The sequence below is a fragment of the Salvelinus fontinalis genome, chromosome 18 (assembly GCF_029448725.1).
Source record: "Salvelinus fontinalis isolate EN_2023a chromosome 18, ASM2944872v1, whole genome shotgun sequence".
NCBI lineage: Eukaryota > Metazoa > Chordata > Actinopteri > Salmoniformes > Salmonidae > Salvelinus > Salvelinus fontinalis.
Genome location: NC_074682.1, coordinates 57567897 through 57591701, shown reverse-complemented (window position 1 = coordinate 57591701; position 23805 = coordinate 57567897). Strand labels below are relative to the sequence as shown.

Genomic DNA, 23805 nt, shown 5'->3' with positions numbered 1-23805 from the left:
GGCAGGTAGATGGGAAGGGCAGGGGAAGGTAGGGCAGGTAGATGGGAAGGTAGGACAGGTCGATGGGAAGGGCAGGGTAAGGTAGGGCAGGTAGATGGGAAGGGCAGGGGAAGGTAGGGCAGGTAGATGGGAAGGGCAGGGTAAGGTAGGGCAGGTAGATGGGAAGGGCAGGGGAAGGTAGGGCAGGTAGATGGGAAGGGCAGGGGAAGGTAGGGCAGGTAGATGGGAAGGGCAGGGGAAGGTAGGGCAGGTAGATGGGAAGGGCAGGGGAAGGTAGGGCAGGTAGATGGGAAGGGCAGGGGAAGGTAGAGCAGGTAGATGGGAAGGGCAGGGGAAGGTAGGGCAGGTAGATGGGAAGGGCAGGGGAAGGTAGAGCCGGTAGATGGGAAGGGCAGGGGAAGGTAGAGCAGGTAGATGGGAAGGGCAGGGGAAGGTAGAGCAGGTAGATGGGAAGGGCAGGGAAAGGTAGAGCAGGTAGATGGGAAGGGCAGGGGAAGGTAGGGTAGGTAGATGGGAAGGGCAGGGGAAGGTAGGGCAGGTAGATGGGAAGGGCAGGGAAAGGTAGGGCAGGTAGATGGGAAGGGCAGGGGAAGGTAGGGCAGGTAGATGGGAAGGGCAGGGGAAGGTAGAGCAGGTAGATGGGAAGGGCAGGGGAAGGTAGAGCAGGTAGATGGGAAGGGCAGGGGAAGGTAGGGCAGGTAGATGGGAAGGGCAGGGTAAGGTAGGGCAGGTAGATGGGAAGGGCAGGGGAAGGTAGGGCAGGTAGATGGGAAGGGCAGGGGAAGGTAGGGCAGGTAGATGGGAAGGGCAGGGGAAGGTAGGGCAGGTAGATGGGAAGGGCAGGGGAAGGTAGGGCAGGTAGATGGGAAGGGCAGGGGAAGGTAGAGCAGGTAGATGGGAAGGGCAGGGGAAGGTAGGGCAGGTAGATGGGAAGGGCAGGGGAAGGTAGAGCCGGTAGATGGGAAGGGCAGGGGAAGGTAGAGCAGGTAGATGGGAAGGGCAGGGGAAGGTAGAGCAGGTAGATGGGAAGGGCAGGGGAAGGTAGAGCAGGTAGATGGGAAGGGCAGGGGAAGGTAGGGCAGGTAGATGGGAAGGGCAGGGGAAGGTAGAGCAGGTAGATGGGAAGGGCAGGGGAAGGTAGGGCAGGACTACGTTCAATAGGCAAATGTTGAGGAACGTTGCACATAGAAATGCAATGAACAGAGCTGACGTGATTCCTTAGTCGACATGCCAGAGAGGCATGTGTGGTCTATATAATATATTTCTATCTGGAGGTTGGCCAACGAGCAGGCCAGGACAGGCCAGGACAGGACCATTAAAAGGCTGCTGTTGGAAACATCTCATGGAGGAAAAACCTCCTAGTCCTCCATGCAGAGCCGGCGGGTGGCTGCATGCAGTGCTATGGGTGGTTACATGCAGTGCCGCGGGTGGCTACATGCAGTGCCGCGGGTGGCTACATGCAGTGCTATGGGTGGTTACATGCAGTGCCGCGGGTGGCTACATGCAGTGCTATGGGTGGTTACATGCAGTGCTATGGGTGGCTACATGCAGTGCCGCGGGTGGCTACATGCAGTGCTATGGGTGGTTACATGCAGTGCCGCGGGTGGCTACATGCAGTGCTATGGGTGGTTACATGCAGTGCCGCGGGTGGTTACATGCAGTGCCGCGGGTGGCTACATGCAGTGCTATGGGTGGTTACATGCAGTGCTATGGGTGGTTACATGCAGTGCTATGGGTGGCTACATGCAGTGCCGCGGGTGACTACATGCAGTGCTATGGGTGGTTACATGCAGTGCCGCGGGTGGCTACATGCAGTGCTATGGGTGGTTACATGCAGTGCCGCGGGTGGCTACATGCAGTGCCGCGGGTGGCTACATGCAGTGCTATGGGTGGTTACATGCAGTGCCGCGGGTGGTTACATGCAGTGCCGCGGGTGGCTACATGCAGTGCTATGGGTGGCTACATGCAGTGCTATGGGTGGCTACATGCAGTGCCGCGGGTGGCTACATGCAGTGCTATGGGTGGTTACATGCAGTGCCGCGGGTGGTTACATGCAGTGCCGCGGGTGGCTACATGCAGTGCCGCGGGTGGCTACATGCAGTTCTATGGGTGGTTACATGCAGTGCCGCGGGTGGCTACATGCAGTGCTATGGGTGGTTACATGCAGTGCTATGGGTGGCTACATGCAGTGCTATGGGTGGTTACATGCAGTGCCGCGGGTGGCTACATGCAGTGCTATGGGTGGTTACATGCAGTGCCATGGGTGGCTGCATGCAGAGCCGTGGGTTAACGATCAACCTGTCTGTCTAAATTGGGTACAGTAGGCCTATAACAAAGCCTACTGTCTAGATTGGGTACAGTAGGCCTATAACTAAGCCTAGTGTCTAGATTGGGTACAGTAGGCCTATAACTAAGCCTAGTGTCTAGATTGGGTACAGTAGGCCTATAACTAAGCCTAGTGTCTAGATTGGGTACAGTAGGCCTATAACTAAGCCTAGTGTCTAGATTGGGTACAGTAGGCCTATAACAAAGCCTAGTGTCTAGATTGGGTACAGTAGGCCTATAACAAAGCCTACTCTATAGATTGGGTACAGTAGGCCTATAACTAAGCCTACTCTATAGATTGGGTACAGTAGACCTATAACTAAGCCTACTCTATAGATTGGGTACAGTAGGCCTATAACTAAGCCTACTCTATAGATTGGGTACAGTAGACCTATAACTAAGCCTACTGTATAGCCCATAGAGAGACATGTATTTTCTGTTCGTCGAGATTGACATTAGCTTCGTCTATTTGAATAGTGAAAAGCAAACCATGATGACGTTGGTCGGTAATCGGTTAAATTATGCTTTGGTTATTGGTTCTGTGGTGCAGTGGCACAGACACCTGTTGGTGGAAGATTATTTTTATATACTGCACTTCATGTAAATATATAGCATGAAAATGAGTACCCCCCCCCCCACAAGGAAAACAAAAACACACTAAAAAGAGAGAAAACTTCCCCACCTAACTATGTGAAAAGACAGATTTTTTTTATTCCATGACAAAACAAATTACACAGAGAGAGAAAGAGAAGGATGACGGAAACAGCCTACTGACCCGGAGCACCACAACTTCCTGTTTGGGTGCAAGTGGAGAAACTGGAGCAGTGCTGACTCGGATGGGCCAATCACACACACACACACACACACAAAGGTTAAAGGCCGGGATACAACCAAGTTTGACAGTACTACAGACATAAATCCTCCTGCTACTCTCCTGCCACAGTGTGTAGACACTATAAATGTTTCATCTATTGGACTGCGTGTCTGCTCACAAGATAAGAGAAACGAGGGAGACGCCAGTGTAGTTTAGTTAACGCCACAGAGTAGTGAGTGATCCAGTGAGTGTGGTTCAGCCAGGGAACCTTTCTCTCGCGTGTCGTAGCAGAAGTAAACGTAGTCTAGTGCATTGTAGTTAGGCTTGGGTGCTATACAGTATACCAGGGTGTACTGGTTTTTCAATACCATCAATACTACTTATTTGAACGGTTTTTATTATTTTTTATACATTTGAATATTTGTATTTTACTTAAGTAAATAGCCGCAGTCAACTTGCGCATTACTTTAGAGATAAAAGGAAATTGTATTCCTGATTTCACCCGTTACATTATGAAGCTTACCAGGAGTCCCCAGTCACGACGACGAGAGACCGGAGCCTTGTGCACCAGGTGATCTAGTTACAGTATGTAATTCACTACTAGATAACTTTAGAACTATTAAAGTTAACTGTCTAAAATGGGCTAAATGCTCTGCAGTTGTGCGTTTTGTTTTTCTAATTTAGTAGCTAGCTACCTAGCTAAGTGGTTACCTTCTTGCAATCAAGCGTGACGTTTTGTCTCTATGTCCTTGCCCTTTTGTGCCAGATGTCTGTGCCCAATAACGTTTTACCATGTTGTACTGCTACCATGTTGTGTTGCTACCATGTTGTGTTGCTACCATGTTGTGTTGCTACCATGTTGTGTTGCTACCATGCTGTGTTGCTACCATGCTGTGTTGCTACCATGCTGTGTTGCTACCATGCTGTGTTGCTACCATGTTGTTGTCATGTGGTCTTTCCAACATGCTGTGTTGTCATATGTTGCTGCCTTGCTGTGTTGTCATCTTAGGTCTCTCTTTATATTGTGTTGTCTCTCTTGTTGTGATGTGCGTTTTGGCCTATATTTATATTTTATTATTATTTATATCTTTATTCCCTCCGCAGGAGGCCTTTTGGGAGGCCGTCATTGTAAATAAGAATTTCTGACTTTCCTTGTTAAATAAAAGTTAAATAAAACAAAAGCGTATCTTGGTAACAGTAGAAAGCCTTTCTGTCTAATATTTGTTTTGTGCAAACTGTAAGTAGCATTGTTTTAGTTACTTGTAGAACTAGCATTTAGCTAGCATTCACTATGGGATTTTACATGTAGTTGTTAGCATTGTTTCAGTTACTTGTAAAACTAGCATTTAGCTAGCATTCACTATGGGATTTTACATGTAGTTGTTAGCATTGTTTCAGTTACTTGTAGAACTAGCATTTAGCTAGCATTCACTATGGGATTGTACATGTAGTTGTTAGCATTGCTAACCTTTCGGATTGAAAATAGTCGTTATGACAATCTGGATACCGCCCAAAGATAAAGTTGGGCCAGGGAACCTCTCCCACCCATCAGTGTTCTAGCAGAAGTAGCGTAGTCACAGAGTTTGTAAGCCCAGAGGTACAACATCGCAGGAACACTTTGTGAAACAGACCAGGCTGGGGTTTGGGATTTAAGAGGTCAATGAGAGAAGTTAAAAAAATAATAATAATACTTAGTTGTTAATTTTCTCGAAATCTATAGTGCTTAGTACCAGGCAGTTAGCAAGTTTGGTTACTAATGACCAGCAGGAGCATCAGAGCTGGGAGAAGCCTAATTACCGTGACCAAAGGGTCACGTGGAATTTGACTGATTTCATGACTCGTGACCGCCGGTGTGGCGGTAATACAGTCACCGCAACAGCCCTACTCTGGGCTATGGGGCCATGGGGCTCTGAGTCTGTGCTGCTGAGTCTGTGCTGCTGAGTCTGTGCTGCTGAGTCTGTGCTGCTGAGTCTGTGCTGCTGAGTCTGTGCTGCTGAGTCTGTGCTGCTGAGTCTGTGCTGCTGAGTCTGTGCTGCTGAGTCTGTGCTGCTGAGTCTGTGCTGCTGAGTCTGTGCTGCTGAGGTCTATTGTGGAAACAGGTCATCTGTATTGTGTTAGGACAAAGAGACCACGCTCAACCACAACACAGTGGCATCATCAGCCCAGGGAGAACAAAAGCCCAGCAGGGGACATGGGGAGAAGGCCAGAGGAGCTCTCACTATGTTCCCATGAGCCTGCATCTCAAATGGCCCGCCATTCCCTATATAGTGCACTACTTTAGACCAGGACCCTATTTCCTATATAGTGCACTACTTTAGACCAGGACCCTATTTCCTATATAGTGCACTACTTTAGACCAGGACCCTATTTCCTATATAGTGCACTACTTTAGACCAGGGCCCTGCTGTCTATCTTTCTCCCTCCATTTATGTCTATCTCTATGTCCCCGGTAAGGCTGACAGTTAACCCGCTGTTCCCCGGTAGGCTGACAGTTAACCCACTGTTCCCTGGTAAGGCTGACAGTTAACCCACTGTTTCCCGGTAAGGCCGACAGTTAACCCAGTGTTCCCCGGTAAGGCCGACAGTTAACCCAGTGTTCCCCGGTAGGCTGACAGTTAACCCAGTGTTCCCCGGTAGGCTGACAGTTAACCCAGTGTTCCCCGGTAGGCTGACAGTTAACCCAGTGTTCCCCGGTAGGCTGACAGTTAACCCAGTGTTCCCCGGTAGGCTGACAGTTAACCCAGTGTTCCCCGGTAGGCTGACAGTTAACCCAGTGTTCCCCGGTAGGCTGACAGTTAACCCAGTGTTCCCCGGTAGGCTGACAGTTAACCCAGTGTTCCCCGGTAGGCTGACAGTTAACCCAGTGTTCCCCGGTAGGCTGACAGTTAACCCGCTGTTTCCCGGTAAGGCCGACAGTTAACCCGCTGTTCCCCGGTAGGCTGACAGTTAACCCAGTGTTCCCCGGTAGGCTGACAGTTAACCCAGTGTTCCCCGGTAGGCTGACAGTTAACCCAGTGTTCCCCGGTAGGCCGACAGTTAACCCAGTGTTCCCCGGTAGGCCGACAGTTAACCCAGTGTTCCCCGGTAGGCCGACAGTTAACCCAGTGTTCCCCGGTAGGCCGACAGTTAACCCAGTGTTCCCCGGTAGGCCGACAGTTAACCCAGTGTTCCCCGGTAGGCTGACAGTTAACCCAGTGTTCCCCGGTAAGGCTGACAGTTAACCCAGTGTTCCCTGGTAGGCTGACAGTTAACCCAGTGTTCCCTGGTAGGGCTGACAGTTAACCCAGTGTTCCCTGGTAAGGCTGACAGTTAACCCAGTGTTCCCCGGTAGGCTGACAGTTAACCCAGTGTTCCCTGGTAAGGCTGACAGTTAACCCAGTGTTCCCTGGTAAGGCTGACAGTTAACCCAGTGTTCCCTGGTAAGGCTGACAGTTAACCCACTGTTCCCTGGTAAGGCTGACAGTTAACCCACTGTTCCCTGGTAAGGCTGACAGTTAACCCACTGTTCCCTGGTAAGGCTGACAGTTAACCCACTGTTCCCTGGTAAGGCTGACAGTTAACCCGCTGTTCCCCGGTAGGCCGACAGTTAACCCAGTGTTCCCCGGTAGGCTGACAGTTAACCCGCTCTTCCCCGGTAGGCTGACAGTTAACCCGCTCTTCCCCGGTAGGCTGACAGTTAACCCGCTCTTCCCCGGTAGGCTGACAGTTAACCCAGTGTTCCACGGTAGACTGACAGTTAACCCACTGTTTCCCGGTAAGGCTGACAGTTAACCCACTGTTTCCCGGGAGGCTGACATTGTAAATAAGAATTTGTTCGAACTGACTAGCCTAGTTAAATAAAGGTTAAAGGTTAAATAAAAAGAAAAAAGTTTTAACTTGCTAGTCCTTCTGTGTGTGGAGTAGGGCTTACCCTATTTAGTCGATGGTTTGGTTGATAGGCTCTTGGTTGACCAATATTATTTTTTTTTTGTCGAGCCGTGGCAAATGTAAAGTACCAGTCAACAGGTTGGACACACCTACTCATTCTAGAGTTTTTCTTTATTTTTACTATTTTCTACATTGTGGAATAATAGTGAAGACATCAAAACTAGGAAATAACACATATGGAATCATGTAGTAACCAAAAAAGTGTTAAAATATATATTTTATATTTGAGATTCTTCAAAGTAGCCACCCTTTGCCTTGATGACAGCTTTGCACACTCGTGGCTCCAGGTTGCGTAAGGGCTATTTCACCAAGAAGGAGAGTGATGGAGTGCTGCATCAGATGACCTGGCCTCCACAATCACCCGACCTCAACTCAATTGAGATGGTTTGGGATGAGTTGGACCGCAGAGTGAAGGAAAAGCAGCCAACAAGTGCTCGGCATATGTGGGAACTCCTTCAAGACTGTTTAGAAAAATAATTCCAGGTGACTACCTCATGAAGCTGGTTGAGAGAATGCCAAGAGTGTACAGCCCTAGTGTGGAGTGATGAGACAATGGAAAACTTCAGGGCCCAGTCTCTGTGCAGATCTAGGATCAGTTTAGACGTTTAGCTTATAATGAATAACTCAAGACTCTATGGACAGGAGGGACCTGACTCTAGATCAACAATCCTACTCTTACCTGACTCTCTTTGTGAATAACAGCCCTCTGATCTATAGCGGTAGAGGTTCTATCAGACAAGCCTGGAGGTTGTTGATCCTGTTTGAATGGACGAGTGTCTGCCAAGCCATGCTTCTGTCTGGCTCTGGGAACCGAGTATGGTAGATTGGTGGTGGTGAGGGCACCACTCTGGTCTTCTCCTGTATTGGTGGTGGTGAGGGCACCACTCTGGTCTTCTCATGTCCCCTGTATTGGTGGTGGTGAGGGCAGCACTCTGGTCTTCTCCTGTATTGGTGGTGGTGAGGGCACCACTCTGGTCTTCTCCTGTATTGGTGGTGGTGGTGAGGGCACCACTCTGGGTCTTCTCCTGTATTGGTGGTGGTGGTGAGGGCACCACTCTGGGTCTTCTCCTGTATTGGTGGTGGTGGTGAGGGCACCACTCTGGGTCTTCTCCTGTATTGGTGGTGGTGGTGAGGGCACCACTCTGGGTCTTCTCCTGTATTGGTGGTGGTGGTGAGGGCACCACTCTGGGTCTTCTCCTGTATTGGTGGTGGTGGTGAGGGCACCACTCTGGGTCTTCTCCTGTATTGGTGGTGGTGGTGAGGGCACCACTCTGGGTCTTCTCCTGTATTGGTGGTGGTGGTGAGGGCACCACTCTGGGTCTTCTCCTGTATTGGTGGTGGTGGTGAGGGCACCACTCTGGGTCTTCTCCTGTATTGGTGGTGGTGGTGAGGGCACCACTCTGGGTCTTCTCCTGTATTGGTGGTGGTGGTGAGGGCACCACTCTGGGTCTTCTCCTGTATTGGTGGTGGTGGTGAGGGCACCACTCTGGGTCTTCTCCTGTATTGGTGGTGGTGGTGAGGGCACCACTCTGGGTCTTCTCCTGTATTGGTGGTGGTGGTGAGGGCACCACTCTGGGTCTTCTCCTGTATTGGTGGTGGTGGTGAGGGCACCACTCTGGGTCTTCTCCTGTATTGGTGGTGGTGGTGAGGGCACCACTCTGGGTCTTCTCCTGTATTGGTGGTGGTGGTGAGGGCACCACTCTGGGTCTTCTCCTGTATTGGTGGTGGTGGTGAGGGCACCACTCTGGGTCTTCTCCTGTATTGGTGGTGGTGGTGAGGGCACCACTCTGGGTCTTCTCCTGTATTGGTGGTGGTGGTGAGGGCACCACTCTGGGTCTTCTCCTGTATTGGTGGTGAGGGCACCACTCTGGGTCTTCTCCTGTATTGGTGGTGAGGGCACCACTCTGGGTCTTCTCCTGTATTGGTGGTGAGGGCACCACTCTGGGTCTTCTCCTGTATTGGTGGTGAGGGCACCACTCTGGGTCTTCTCCTGTATTGGTGGTGAGGGCACCACTCTGGGTCTTCTCCTGTATTGGTGGTGAGGGCACCACTCTGGGTCTTCTCCTGTATTGGTGGTGAGGGCACCACTCTGGGTCTTCTCCTGTATTGGTGGTGAGGGCACCACTCTGGGTCTTCTCCTGTATTGGTGGTGAGGGCACCACTCTGGGTCTTCTCCTGTATTGGTGGTGGTGGTGAGGGCACCACTCTGGGTCTTCTCCTGTATTGGTGGTGGTGGTGAGGGCACCACTCTGGGTCTTCTCCTGTATTGGTGGTGGTGGTGAGGGCACCACTCTGGGTCTTCTCCTGTATTGGTGGTGGTGGTGAGGGCACCACTCTGGGTCTTCTCCTGTATTGGTGGTGGTGGTGAGGGCACCACTCTGGGTCTTCTCCTGTATTGGTGGTGGTGGTGAGGGCACCACTCTGGGTCTTCTCCTGTATTGGTGGTGGTGGTGAGGGCACCACTCTGGGTCTTCTCCTGTATTGGTGGTGGTGGTGAGGGCACCACTCTGGGTCTTCTCCTGTATTGGTGGTGGTGGTGAGGGCACCACTCTGGGTCTTCTCCTGTATTGGTGGTGGTGGTGAGGGCACCACTCTGGGTCTTCTCCTGTATTGGTGGTGGTGGTGAGGGCACCACTCTGGGTCTTCTCCTGTATTGGTGGTGGTGGTGAGGGCACCACTCTGGGTCTTCTCCTGTATTGGTGGTGGTGGTGAGGGCACCACTCTGGGTCTTCTCCTGTATTGGTGGTGGTGGTGAGGGCACCACTCTGGGTCTTCTCCTGTATTGGTGGTGGTGGTGAGGGCACCACTCTGGGTCTTCTCCTGTATTGGTGGTGGTGGTGAGGGCACCACTCTGGGTCTTCTCCTGTATTGGTGGTGGTGGTGAGGGCACCACTCTGGGTCTTCTCCTGTATTGGTGGTGGTGGTGAGGGCACCACTCTGGGTCTTCTCCTGTATTGGTGGTGGTGGTGAGGGCACCACTCTGGGTCTTCTCCTGTATTGGTGGTGGTGGTGAGGGCACCACTCTGGGTCTTCTCCTGTATTGGTGGTGGTGGTGAGGGCACCACTCTGGGTCTTCTCCTGTATTGGTGGTGGTGGTGAGGGCACCACTCTGGGTCTTCTCCTGTATTGGTGGTGGTGGTGAGGGCACCACTCTGGGTCTTCTCCTGTATTGGTGGTGGTGGTGAGGGCACCACTCTGGGTCTTCTCCTGTATTGGTGGTGGTGGTGAGGGCACCACTCTGGGTCTTCTCCTGTATTGGTGGTGGTGGTGAGGGCACCACTCTGGGTCTTCTCCTGTATTGGTGGTGGTGGTGAGGGCACCACTCTGGGTCTTCTCCTGTATTGGTGGTGGTGGTGAGGGCACCACTCTGGGTCTTCTCCTGTATTGGTGGTGGTGGTGAGGGCACCACTCTGGGTCTTCTCCTGTATTGGTGGTGGTGGTGAGGGCACCACTCTGGGTCTTCTCCTGTATTGGTGGTGGTGGTGAGGGCACCACTCTGGGTCTTCTCCTGTATTGGTGGTGGTGGTGAGGGCACCACTCTGGGTCTTCTCCTGTATTGGTGGTGGTGGTGAGGGCACCACTCTGGGTCTTCTCCTGTATTGGTGGTGGTGGTGAGGGCACCACTCTGGGTCTTCTCCTGTATTGGTGGTGGTGGTGAGGGCACCACTCTGGGTCTTCTCCTGTATTGGTGGTGGTGGTGAGGGCACCACTCTGGGTCTTCTCCTGTATTGGTGGTGGTGGTGAGGGCACCACTCTGGGTCTTCTCCTGTATTGGTGGTGGTGGTGAGGGCACCACTCTGGGTCTTCTCCTGTATTGGTGGTGGTGGTGAGGGCACCACTCTGGGTCTTCTCCTGTATTGGTGGTGGTGGTGAGGGCACCACTCTGGGTCTTCTCCTGTATTGGTGGTGGTGGTGAGGGCACCACTCTGGGTCTTCTCCTGTATTGGTGGTGGTGGTGAGGGCACCACTCTGGGTCTTCTCCTGTATTGGTGGTGGTGGTGAGGGCACCACTCTGGGTCTTCTCCTGTATTGGTGGTGGTGGTGAGGGCACCACTCTGGGTCTTCTCCTGTATTGGTGGTGGTGGTGAGGGCACCACTCTGGGTCTTCTCCTGTATTGGTGGTGGTGGTGAGGGCACCACTCTGGGTCTTCTCCTGTATTGGTGGTGGTGGTGAGGGCACCACTCTGGGTCTTCTCCTGTATTGGTGGTGGTGGTGAGGGCACCACTCTGGGTCTTCTCCTGTATTGGTGGTGGTGGTGAGGGCACCACTCTGGGTCTTCTCCTGTATTGGTGGTGGTGGTGAGGGCACCACTCTGGGTCTTCTCCTGTATTGGTGGTGGTGGTGAGGGCACCACTCTGGGTCTTCTCCTGTATTGGTGGTGGTGGTGAGGGCACCACTCTGGGTCTTCTCCTGTATTGGTGGTGGTGGTGAGGGCACCACTCTGGTCTTCTCCTGTATTGGTGGTGGTGGTGAGGGCACCACTCTGGTCTTCTCCTGTATTGGTGGTGGTGGTGAGGGCACCACTCTGGTCTTCTCCTGTATTGGTGGTGGTGGTGAGGGCACCACTCTGGTCTTCTCCTGTATTGGTGGTGGTGGTGAGGGCACCACTCTGGTCTTCTCCTGTATTGGTGGTGGTGGTGAGGGCACCACTCTGGTCTTCTCCTGTATTGGTGGTGGTGGTGAGGGCACCACTCTGGTCTTCCCCTGTATTGGTGGTGGTGGTGAGGGCACCACTCTGGTCTTCCCCTGTATTGGTGGTGGTGAGGGCACCACTCTGGTCTTCCCCTGTATTGGTGGTGGTGAGGGCACCACTCTGGTCTTCTCCTGTATTGGTGGTGGTGAGGGCACCACTCTGGTCTTCTCCTGTATTGGTGGTGGTGAGGGCACCACTCTGGTCTTCCCCTGTATTGGTGGTGGTGAGGGCACCACTCTGGTCTTCTCCTGTATTGGTGGTGGTGAGGGCACCACTCTGGTCTTCTCCTGTATTGGTGGTGGTGAGGGCACCACTCTGGTCTTCTCCTGTATTGGTGGTGGTGAGGGCACCACTCTGGTCTTCTCCTGTATTGGTGGTGGTGAGGGCACCACTCTGGTCTTCTCCTGTATTGGTGGTGGTGAGGGCACCACTCTGGTCTTCTGTCAATATCGGTCTCCCAAATGGCACCCTATTCCCTTTATAGTGCACTTCTCATTTTAATATTAGTTTTTAAAAATTGTATTTAACCTTTATTTAACAAGGCAAGTCAGTAAAGAACAAATTCTTATTTTCAAAACGGCCTAGGAACAGGCCTTGTTCAGGGGCAGACCGAGAGATTTGTACCTTGTCGACTCTGGGATTCAATCTAGCAACCTTTCATTTATTGGCCCAACGCTCTAACCATTAAGCTACCTGCCTCCCCAAGAATTCTTTAAAATTAAAATAAAAACTTGCAAGAAAACACAGACCAGCCCATGCAGGAACCTTAAAACCCTGAATGAAAGAGCATTTTCTTTCTTCCTGCTAGTGAGTGTTGAGCTGCCTGTCTGTACTCCTAGCTCTAGCCAGACTGCCTGTCTGTACTCCTAGCTCTAGCCAGACTGCCTGTCTGTACTCCTAGCTCTAGCCAGACTGCCTGTCTGTACTCCTAGCTCTAGCCAGACTGCCTGTCTGTACTCCTAGCTCTAGCCAGACTGCCTGTCTGTACTCCTAGCTCTAGCCAGACTGCCTGTCTGTACTCCTAGCTCTAGCCAGACTGCCTGTCTGTACTCCTAGCTCTAGCCAGACTGCCTGTCTGTACTCCTAGCTCTAGCCAGACTGCCTGTCTGTACTCCTAGCTCTAGCCAGACTGCCTGTCTGTACTCCTAGCTCTAGCCAGACTGCCTGTCTGTACTCCTAGCTCTAGCCAGACTGCCTGTCTGTACTCCTAGCTCTAGCCAGACTGCCTGTCTGTACTCCTAGCTCTAGCCAGACTGCCTGTCTGTACTCCTAGCTCTAGCCAGACTGCCTGTCTGTACTCCTAGCTCTAGCCAGACTGCCTGTCTGTACTCCTAGCTCTAGCCAGACTGCCTGTCTGTACTCCTAGCTCTAGCCAGACTGCCTGTCTGTACTCCTAGCTCTAGCCAGACTGCCTGTCTGTACTCCTAGCTCTAGCCAGACTGCCTGTCTGTACTCCTAGCTCTAGCCAGACTGCCTGTCTGTACTCCTAGCTCTAGCCAGACTGCCTGTCTGTACTCCTAGCTCTAGCCAGACTGCCTGTCTGTACTCCTAGCTCTAGCCAGACTGCCTGTCTGTACTCCTAGCTCTAGCCAGACTGCAGGCCTGTACTCCTAGCTCTAGCCAGACTGCCTGTCTGTACTCCTAGCTCTAGCCAGACTGCCTGTCTGTACTCCTAGCTCTAGCCAGACTGCCTGTCTGTACTCCTAGCTCTAGCCAGACTGCCTGTCTGTACTCCTAGCTCTAGCCAGACTGCCTGTCTGTACTCCTAGCTCTAGCCAGACTGCCTGTCTGTACTCCTAGCTCTAGCCAGACTGCCTGTCTGTACCCCTAGCTCTAGCCAGACTGCAGGCCTGTACTCCTAGCTCTAGCCAGACTGCAGGCCTGTACTCCTAGCTCTAGCCAGACTGCAGGCCTGTACTCCTAGCTCTAGCCAGACTGCAGGCCTGTACTCCTAGCTCTAGCCAGACTGCAGGCCTGTACTCCTAGCTCTAGCCAGACTGCAGGCCTGTACTCCTAGCTCTAGCCAGACTGCCTGTCTGTACTCCTAGCTCTAGCCAGACTGCCTGTCTGTACTCCTAGCTCTAGCCAGACTGCCTGTCTGTACTCCTAGCTCTAGCCAGACTGCCTGTCTGTACCCCTAGCTCTAGCCAGACTGCCTGTCTGTACTCCTAGCTCTAGCCAGACTGCAGGCCTGTACTCCTAGCTCTAGCCAGACTGCAGGCCTGTACTCCTAGCTCTAGCCAGACTGCAGGCCTGTACTCCTAGCTCTAGCCAGACTGCCTGTCTGTACTCCTAGCTCTAGCCAGACTGCAGGCCTGTACTCCTAGCTCTAGCCAGACTGCCTGTCTGTACTCCTAGCTCTAGCCAGACTGCCTGTCTGTACTCCTAGCTCTAGCCAGACTGCCTGTCTGTACTCCTAGCTCTAGCCAGACTGCCTGTCTGTACCCCTAGCTCTAGCCAGACTGCAGGCCTGTACTCCTAGCTCTAGCCAGACTGCAGGCCTGTACTCCTAGCTCTAGCCAGACTGCAGGCCTGTACTCCTAGCTCTAGCCAGACTGCAGGCCTGTACTCCTAGCTCTAGCCAGACTGCAGGCCTGTACTCCTAGCTCTAGCCAGACTGCAGGCCTGTACTCCTAGCTCTAGCCAGACTGCAGGCCTGTACTCCTAGCTCTAGCCAGACTGCAGGCTTGTACTCCTAGCTCTAGCCAGACTGCAGGCCTGTACTCCTAGCTCTAGCCAGACTGCAGGCCTGTACTCCTAGCTCTAGCCAGACTGCCTGTCTGTACCCCTAGCTCTAGCCAGACTGCAGGCCTGTACTCCTAGCTCTAGCCAGACTGCAGGCCTGTACTCCTAGCTCTAGCCAGACTGCCTGTCTGTACCCCTAGCTCTAGCCAGACTGCCTGTCTGTACCCCTAGCTCTAGCCAGACTGCAGGCCTGTACTCCTAGCTCTAGCCAGACTGCAGGCCTGTACTCCTAGCTCTAGCCAGACTGCCTGTCTGTACCCCTAGCTCTAGCCAGACTGCAGGCATGTACTGCAGGCATGTACTCCTAGCTCTAGCCAGACTGCAGGCCTGCTGAGAAGGATTTGCTGCTGCTTAATCTAGGAAGGAATGTTTCAGCCAGTATTGAAGCATGCTTATGTGTTGATACAGCCATGAGGAGTGACTGTAAGGCCTAGGGCTTGGGTAGGACTGGGGCAGGGCTTTCACAATACCAGAATTATGACTTTGATACCAGGTTGAGTACCACAATACTTGATATCAAAACGATACCACGGTCAGATAAACCAAAAGCGTATTAGGCAAAGTCACAGAAGGGCCATTTTTTGTTGTTGTATGCATGAATGAAGCAATTAATGAATCAATTATATCTGACTTTGGTAAAAAAAAAATATATATATAACTAAACAACAACATCATGGTGTGTGTGTGGGGGGGGGGGGGGGGGGGGGGGGGTAGATCCGCTTTAATATTGCAGATAGAGTGTAGCTCCCATCAATGTAATTGTCAGCATCCTTTACCCCATACATTTTTTTGTAAATAAATAAATATACATTTTTGGGGCTTGTAAATAAAATACACACACACAGTACCAGTCAAACGTTGACACACCTACTCATTCAAGGGTTTTTCTTTATTTTTACTATTTTCTACATTGTAGAATAATACTGGAGACAACTATGAAATAACCCATATGGAATCATGTAGTTAATCAAAATATATTTTAGATTCTTAGTAGTAGCCACCCTTTGCCTTGATGACAGCTTTGCATTCTCTCAACCAGCTTCACCTGGAATGCTTTTCCAACAGTCTTGAAGGCGTTCCCACATATGCTGAGCACTTGTTGGCTGCTTTTCCTTCACTCTGTGGTCCAACTCATCCCAAACCATCTCAATTGGGTTGAGGTCGGGTGATTGTGGAGGCCAGGTCATCTGATGCAGCACTCCATCACTCTCATTGGTCAAATAGCCCTTACACAGCCTGGAGGTGTGTTGGGTCATTGACCTGTTGAAAAACAAATGATAGTCCCACTAAGTGCAAACCAGATTGGATGGCGTATAACTGCAGAATACTGTGGTAGCCATGCTGGTTAAATGTGCCTTGAATTCTGAATAAATCACAGACAGCGTCACCAGCAAAGCACCCCCACACCATCACACCTCCTCCTCCATGCTTCACGGTGGGAACCACACATACGGAGATCATCCGTTCACCTACTCTGCTTCTCACAAAGACAAGGCGGTTGGAACCAAAAATCTCAAATGTAGACTCATCAGACCAAAGGACAGATTTCCACCGGTCTAATGTCCATTGCTTGTGTTTCTTTGCCCAAACAAGTCTCTTCTTCTTATTGGTGTCCTTTAGCAGTGGTTTCTTTTCAGCAATTCGACCATGAAGGCCTGATTCACACGGTCTCCTCTGAACAGTTGGTGTTGAGATGTGTCTGGTACTTGAACTCTGTGAAGCATTTATTTGGGCTGTAATCTGAGGCTGGTAACTCTAATGAACTGCAGCAGAGGTAACTCTGGGTCTTCCATTCCTGTGGTGGTCCTCATGAGAGCCAGTTTCATCATATCGCTTAATGGTTTTTGCGACTGCACTTGAACAAACTTTCACAGTGCAAAGCTGTCATCAAGGCAAAGGGTGGCTACGTTGAAGAATCTAAAATATATTTTGATTTGTTTAACACTTTTTTGGTTAGTACATGATTCCATATGTGTTATTTCATAGTTTTGATGTCTTCACTATTATTCTGGACACAGATCTGTTAGAAGCTGATCTTGACTGGGAGAGACGTGAGGCGGGAACAGGAGAATGGTAGGACTGGGACAGGGAAAAAAGATAGGTCCAGGCTAGGCTAGCAGTAGGGCCAGGGTAGGGGAGGGTAGGGCCAGGGTAGGACTAGGTAGGGCCAGGGTAGGGGAAGGGTAGGGCCAGGGTAGGTCTAGGATAGGGCCAGGGTAGAATCCAGGGTAGGACTAGGATAGGACTAGGGTAGGGCCAGGGTAGGACTAGGATAGGGCCAGGGTAGGACTAGGATAGGGCCAGGGTAGGACCAGGGTAGGACTAGGATAGGGCCAGGGTAGGACTAGGATAGGGCCAGGGTAGGGCCAGGGTAAGAATAGGATAGGGCCAGGATAGGACTAGGATAGGACTAGGATAGGACTATGATAGGACTAGGATAGGGCCAGAGTAGGACTAGGATAGGGCCAGGGTAGGACTAGGATAGGGCCCAGGGTAGGGCCAGGGTAAGAATAGGTTAGGGCCAGGGTAGGACTAGGATAGGGCCAGGGTAGGACTAGGATAGGGCCAGGGTAGGACTAGGATAGGGCCAGGGTAGGTCTAGGATAGGGCCAGGGTAGGTCTAGGATAGGGCCAGGGTAGGGCCAGGGTAGGGCCAGGGTAGGAATAAGATAGGGCCAGGATAGGACTAGGAGAGGGCCAGGGTAGGGCCAGGGTAGGACTAGGAGAGGGCCAGGGTAGGGCTAGGATAGGGCCAAGGTAGGGCCAAGGTAGGGCCAGGGTAGGGCCAGGGTAGGGCCAGGGTAGGGCCAGGGTAAGACCAGGATAGGACCAAGGTAGGGCCAGGGTAGAGCCAGTGTTAGAGCCAGGGTAGAGCCAGTGTTAGAGCCTGATCTGGACTGGAAGAGATGTGAGGCGGGGGAGACTAAAGGAATGGATAAGGTTTGTGTGACAATCAGCTTTGTAATCAGGACTACTTTGCATACAAGGGTTGTGTACCGAACTGTTTTTCCTGTTCTAGTATAGAAAACCGTACAGAAGTTCTGGGTATACTGTGCAACACTAGTAGGGCAGGACTGGGACAAGGATAGGAGAATGGTAGGACTGGGGAAAAAGACTAGGGTAGAACTAGGGTAGGACTAGGATAGGGTCAGGGTAGGTCCAGGGTAGATCCAGGGTAGGGTCAGGGTAGGGTAGGTCCAGGGTAGGGCCAGGCTAGGATAGGGCCAGGGGTAAGGTAAGGGGCTGAGGCCAAGGCAAGGCCAGCCGTAGGACTAAGGCCATGCCAGTGCCTACTCAACACGGCCCTGATGGCAGTTGCATGTGGTAATCCTAATTTGCCTAGCTACATACAGTATAACGAGCACTTCCCACAAACAGTAGCTTAGAGGCTCAAGTATATCAGACACCATTATCTGACCAGAGACAGTAGCTTAGAGGCTCAAGTATATCAGACACCATTATCTGACCAGAGACAGTAGCTTAGAGGCTCAAGTATATCAGACACCATTATCTGACCAGAGACAGTAGCTTAGAGGCTCAAGTATATCAGACACCATTATCTGACCAGAGACAGTAGCTCAGAGGCTCAAGCACACGCACACACACAGTTCTTCCCAGATACTGTATTAGGAGCAAACTTACGTTTCTCGTCATCCGCATGCACTAACGACGCAGCTCTCGACAGAACATCCAAAGGCGTCTCCATTCTTCACAACAACCTAAAATAGAAAGATGTAGATTTAGATTAGTTATTTGTCAATCTTTATGTACTATGACGAAAATGGACTACATGGTTACAATAGCGTTTCACGTATAACCATTTCTTATACCTGGGTTATGACGTGCTCCAAGCAGGACGCATTATTTACTAGTGTCTCGTGTCTTGCAGAATGTGTCATTTGTACCCATTAACAGAACTCATGTGTCGGTTGGTAAACGTTGTCCTGACAGAACTGATGAACGAAGTAGTGGATTCATTGCTCCAGTTGAGGCTCCTCCTACTCAAACATAAAAGTTTTGCTTCATAGATAAAACTATACTAAATATAGTCACGTCACCAAATTCCTGATTAAAACACGTTTTGTAATGAAGGTCTACAGTAGCCTCAACAGCACCCTCTAGGGGTAGCACCATGGTATAGCCGGAGTTCAGGAATTTCACGTTCTCCTCTAGCTGGGAAGCCTCCAATGCAATACTATAGAGCAGGGGTGTCAAACTCATTCCACGGAGGGCCTAGTGTCTGCAGGTTTTTGCTTTTTCCTTTCAATAAAGCCCTAGACAACCAGGTGTGGGGAGTTCCTAACTAATTAGTGATGTTAATTCATCAATCAAGTACAAGGGAGGAGCGAAAACCCGCAGACACTCGGCCCTCCGTGGAATGAGTTTGACACCTGTGCTATAGAGGCTTGTGGTTGTAGCTCCCATAGACTTGCACAGTAATGGATGTCTTCTTCCCCTAGTATTTCTCTAATGATTGCCTCGCCTGGTTCACCAACTACTTCTCTGATAGAGTTCAGTGTGTCAAATCGGAGGGTCTGTTGTCCGGGCCTCTGGCAGTCTCTATGGGGGTGCCACAGGGTTCAATTCTTGGACCGACTCTCTTCTCTGTTTACATCAATGATGTCGCTCTTGCTGCTGGTGATTCTCTGATCCACCTCTACGCAGACGACACTATTCTGTATACTTCTGGCCCTTCTTTTGACACTGTGTTAACAACCCTCCAGGCGAGCTTCAATGCCATACAACTCTCCTTCCGTGGCCTCCAACTGCTCTTAAATACAAGTAAAACCAAATGCATGCTCTTCAACCGATCGCTGCCTGCTCCTGCCCGCCTGTCCAACATCACTACTTTGGACGGCTCTGACTTAGAATATGTGGACAACTACAAATACCTAGGTGTCTGGTTAGACTGTAAACTCTCCTTCCAGACCCACATCAAACATCTCCAATCCAAAGTCAAATCTAGAATTGGCTTCCTATTCCGCAACAAAGCATCCTTTACTCATGCTGCCAAACATACCCTTGTAAAACTGACCATCCTACCAATCCTCGACTTCGGTGATGTCATTTACAAAATAGCCTCCAAAACCCTACTCAATAAATTGGATGCAGTCTATCACAGTGCCATCCGTTTTGTCACCAAAGCCCCATATACTACCCACCACTGCGACCTGTACACTCTCGTTGGCTGGCCCTCGCTTCATACTCGTCGCCAAACCCATTGGTTCCAGGTCATCTACAAGACCCTGCTAGGTAAAGTCCCCCCTTATCTCAGCTCGCTGGTCACCATAGCAGCACCTACCCGTAGCACGCGCTCCAGCAGGTATATCTCTCTAGTCACCCCCAAAACCAATTCTTCCTTTGGACGCCTCTCCTTCCAGTTCTCTGCTGCCAATGACTGGAACGAACTACAAAAATCTCTGAAACTGGAAACACCTATCTCCCTCACTAGCTTTAAGCACCAGCTGTCAGAGCAGCTCATAGATTACTGCACCTGTACATAACCCATCTACAATTTAGCCCAAACAACTACCTCTTTACCTACTGTATTTATTTATTAATTTATTTTGCTCCTTTGCACCCCATTATTTCTGTCTCTACTTTGCACTTTCTTCCAATGCAAACCAACCATTCCAGTGTTTTTTTTAGTTTTTATTTTACTTGCTGTGTTGTACTCACTTCGCCTCCATGGCCTTTTTATATTTTTATTTATTTATACATATATCTGTTTGCCTTCACCTCCCTTATCTCACCTCACTTGCTCACATTGTATATAGACTTATTTTTTTATCTTTTTCACTGTATTATTGACTATATGTTTGTTTTTACTCCATGTGTAACTATGTGTTGTTGTATGTGTCGAACTGCTTTGCTTTATCTTGGCCAGGTCGCAATTGTAAATGAGAACGTGTTCTCAATTTGCCTACCTGGTTAAATAAAGGTTAAATAAAAAATAAATAAATAAAATAAAAAGTATGATTTAGAAGCGTGCTTAGCTCAAACGTGACATACACACTTTTTGCCTGCTGGCTGGCTGCGCACGACCACCAGAAAATTAGGGAACTCAATTAAATCAGAGACAGAACATATTAAAGAAAGTAAATAAATTTTGAAAATGTAAAAAAAAAAAAAAACGTATTATTAGCTAGTTAGCTACAATAGGCCGCTTTGCAGGCTAACTCAAATAAGCTGCTAGCTAGTGAGCTAGCTAACTTTACATACTGTTTAGCTAAGTTAATGAAATATAATCAGCTAGCTAATTTCCGGTTGTCAGGTAGAGTTCCAGTCCCTAGCATGGAAAACTTTGAGGAAGGAGAGATAACAGAATTATAAATTATATTTTAATGACTCTTGGAAGATTAGTTCAAATAAGGACTAAAAGAGATCCTAATAAAATCAAATCAAACAACAACATATTATTCAGTGCTGTCTAATTTGAGTAAAATGAAGCCTGATCTTAGATTTTTTCTTTCCTCATACATGGAAATGATGGAGTGAGATCTCAATGAATGTCCCAAACCTGAGACTTAGGGAATATCCTATTTCCCATGGATTATGTTTACCTATGTTAGCACAAAAAAACAGTAAAAAAAACAAACAATCACACACAATGTATAAACCTATTACAATTGGAGCAGACCAACCCTACTGGAGGTCTGCTGGGTGAAGGGTTATGTTTCAGCTCAGCAATAACAGACCCGATTCAGTTTATCCAATCTAATGAGTTGATAATCGTGTGTGCTATTGCTGGGCTGGAATAGAAGTCTGCTCACCCAGTCGATCACGGATCAGTAGAGTAACGTTGGACACCGTTGGTTTGTCATTTTTGTTCACCTGAAATGATGCTTTAGTAATAATAACAACCTATTTGTTACTACTCAATTATCTATTGTTGGTTACACTAGGATGTCCAATCTTTACATACGAGTTAGATCACGTACATTTTGGAGTGTTTGATTCTTTTCAGTGAAGTGTTTAAACTTTTTTAAATGAACTAGTGTCTATGTTGATTAATCACATATCACAATCCTGCAATAAATAGGGGAGATAAGTGATCATTTTGTGTTGGCGGTTTAGTCTAATTGCACATCTTTAGCAGTACAATCCTGTCCTGTGTGGAAGTGTTGAGCTCTTCTACACAATACATCCATGATGAGCCTGTCCTGCACACAGCTACCACCTAGATTAATATTTGACTATAAAATGCCTTTAATAAATGTTTTAGGTTAAAATAATTTGTCTTAGGTGTTTTTTTTCAAACAAGTTTTTTTTGTCGTCAGAGGTCGGTGCCTATACCGTGAGTGTCCGGTCCTCCTAATTTTGTTCGAGTCACCAGCCGCCACTGTAATGCTCCAGCACGCACTACTCCCGTCGCCTTCTCTCGCTTCCCACACTCAACATTCCGAAGATACCTTTCCTGCATTCGTGTTTTCTTCGTCAGGAAAACCACTTTCGAAAAGCACTTTGATATAGTCTACACTATCGGACATTTCTCTCATGAGATTTTCAACGTTACAACTGTATCCCATTTCCCATGTAACTAGGAATAGTTAACACAGGAGGGTACATAAACCGTGTACGACTTATTATGGCACATTTTCTTCAAATTCGAACGTTATTTAGCCTACTAAAACTAAGATATAATGTTACTCATCGTCTCCCAATCATTAAATCATTAGTCACACTTACATTTACCTTGGGAAACATTTTCCCCCTCTACTTTCAGTTGTAAAACAATGTCATTCATGACTTGTCACGCAACAAGCATGCATTGAAGGTTACTAAAAGGTCTCAGCATCGAACTAGTATTATAGTAGACTAGTCGTTACATGGTACATACCAGCTTCCTTAGAGCGCCACTTTGGGATCTTCGGAGTTATATTCGCGCCGATAATAACGCTAACAATCCTGGCTCAGTTTGAATCCACAGGGGGGAAAAGCAACGGACCAATTTAATTGTTTTGTGTCCGAGGTGAGTGGGAAAACAATGGCTAAGCGGTCTGACAAAACTTACGAACTTCGTTGTAAACGAAAGGGGGAAGAATGTTTGGAATGATAGAATTCTCTTCCTAGCAGGTGGTGAAAGTGGAGAGCGCTCATTGGTCGAGCTCTATGAAATAATATCGGCATAAATTATGATAATGACATTGCATCACATCCTTTGCAGGTACAAGACAAGGAAATAGTGTGCCCGAGGGACAAACGATGAGGTGGGAGGGAAGATGGCGGAAGTGGATGCGGAGTTCGAATCGAGTAGCGCGTCGAGGAATAATTGGTCAACATGAATGTTCCGAATGGACAACAGTAATATCGAAAACTGGAACAATACGGAAATTGTCTGAAATTGGAGTGGAGGATATGTGTGTGTGAATGATAATGCATCGCTTATTGTTGGGATGCGTGTGAAAACCTGTTTGAGGGGAAGAGACCTGCTGGTTGAATGGAGGAAAATAAGAATATCTGTCGGTCCTGTTTTATTATTTTTATAAAGAGCAAGTACCTACTGCATGTGAAGCTGGTTATGTAAACTACGCTGTAAGAGCTTTCGTCCCAAACCATTGCAGTGTAAGAATTGTAAAGGATTTGACAATGTTTCAAGTGTGTGTGTGTGTGTGTGTGTGTACAGACGAACCGAGTACACTGAAGAACGGTGTGTAGAAGGACGACAGTGTTGCAATTGTGGTGGGGATCATGATCTGGAGTTCCCTGTAAAGGAGATTGAGGTCAATGGAATCTCCTATGCGGAGGAGATTTAAAAAGAATTGAGAAAACAAGTGACGGTAGTGGACGCAACCACAGCCTGTAGTAAATGTTTGCTGCCACACAAAAGATACCCTGTGTGTTAAGGATTATTGCCACAGTTAATCTGTACAGCACAAGACTCAAATAAGTCTAAGAAACTGGATATTATTGTGGCTGAGGTATACAAGTTTTTGGCACTTGCAAGGGGTATTTGGTGCTGGAAGACCTGCCTTCCCAGGTTCCCCTTGAGCCAGTGTAGAGATCAGATCTGTTTTATTTTTTAACACAAGTTGTTTGATAAAATAAAAAAATTGGAGGGGGGGGGGGGTGAATCCTGTTTTCATCCCGCGCAGGATGCACATTAGATGTGATCGTCAATATACCCTCGAAGAAATCATGTGCCCTAACGGGTCCAGAGCAAAAGCTCATTTTTCAATGTAATAAACTAACTAGGCTTAACTCTGTATTTCAATAGCGTTTTCCATGTGCTTTTAAGAATAACAATTCCTTTGTCAAGGTAGTCCCTTTTTTTTAAAAGAGAACCACACTTGTCTAGTG

General features: G+C 49.2%; 1 protein-coding gene across 1 annotated transcript in view; it reads right to left on the bottom strand.

Annotated features, from left to right (window-relative positions):
- vgll4b (vestigial-like family member 4b) overlaps positions 1–22561 on the bottom strand; it is a 140054-nt gene extending 117493 nt beyond the window's left edge. The window contains exons 1-2 of the mRNA XM_055869909.1: positions 22346–22561; positions 18148–18224 (exon numbers count right to left, since the gene is read on the bottom strand). Of these exons, the coding sequence (XP_055725884.1) occupies positions 18148–18211 (64 nt within the window). The 5' untranslated portion in view covers positions 18212–18224; positions 22346–22561. The remainder of the gene's footprint in view (positions 1–18147; positions 18225–22345) is intronic.
- Positions 22562–23805: the final 1244 nt, after the last annotated feature.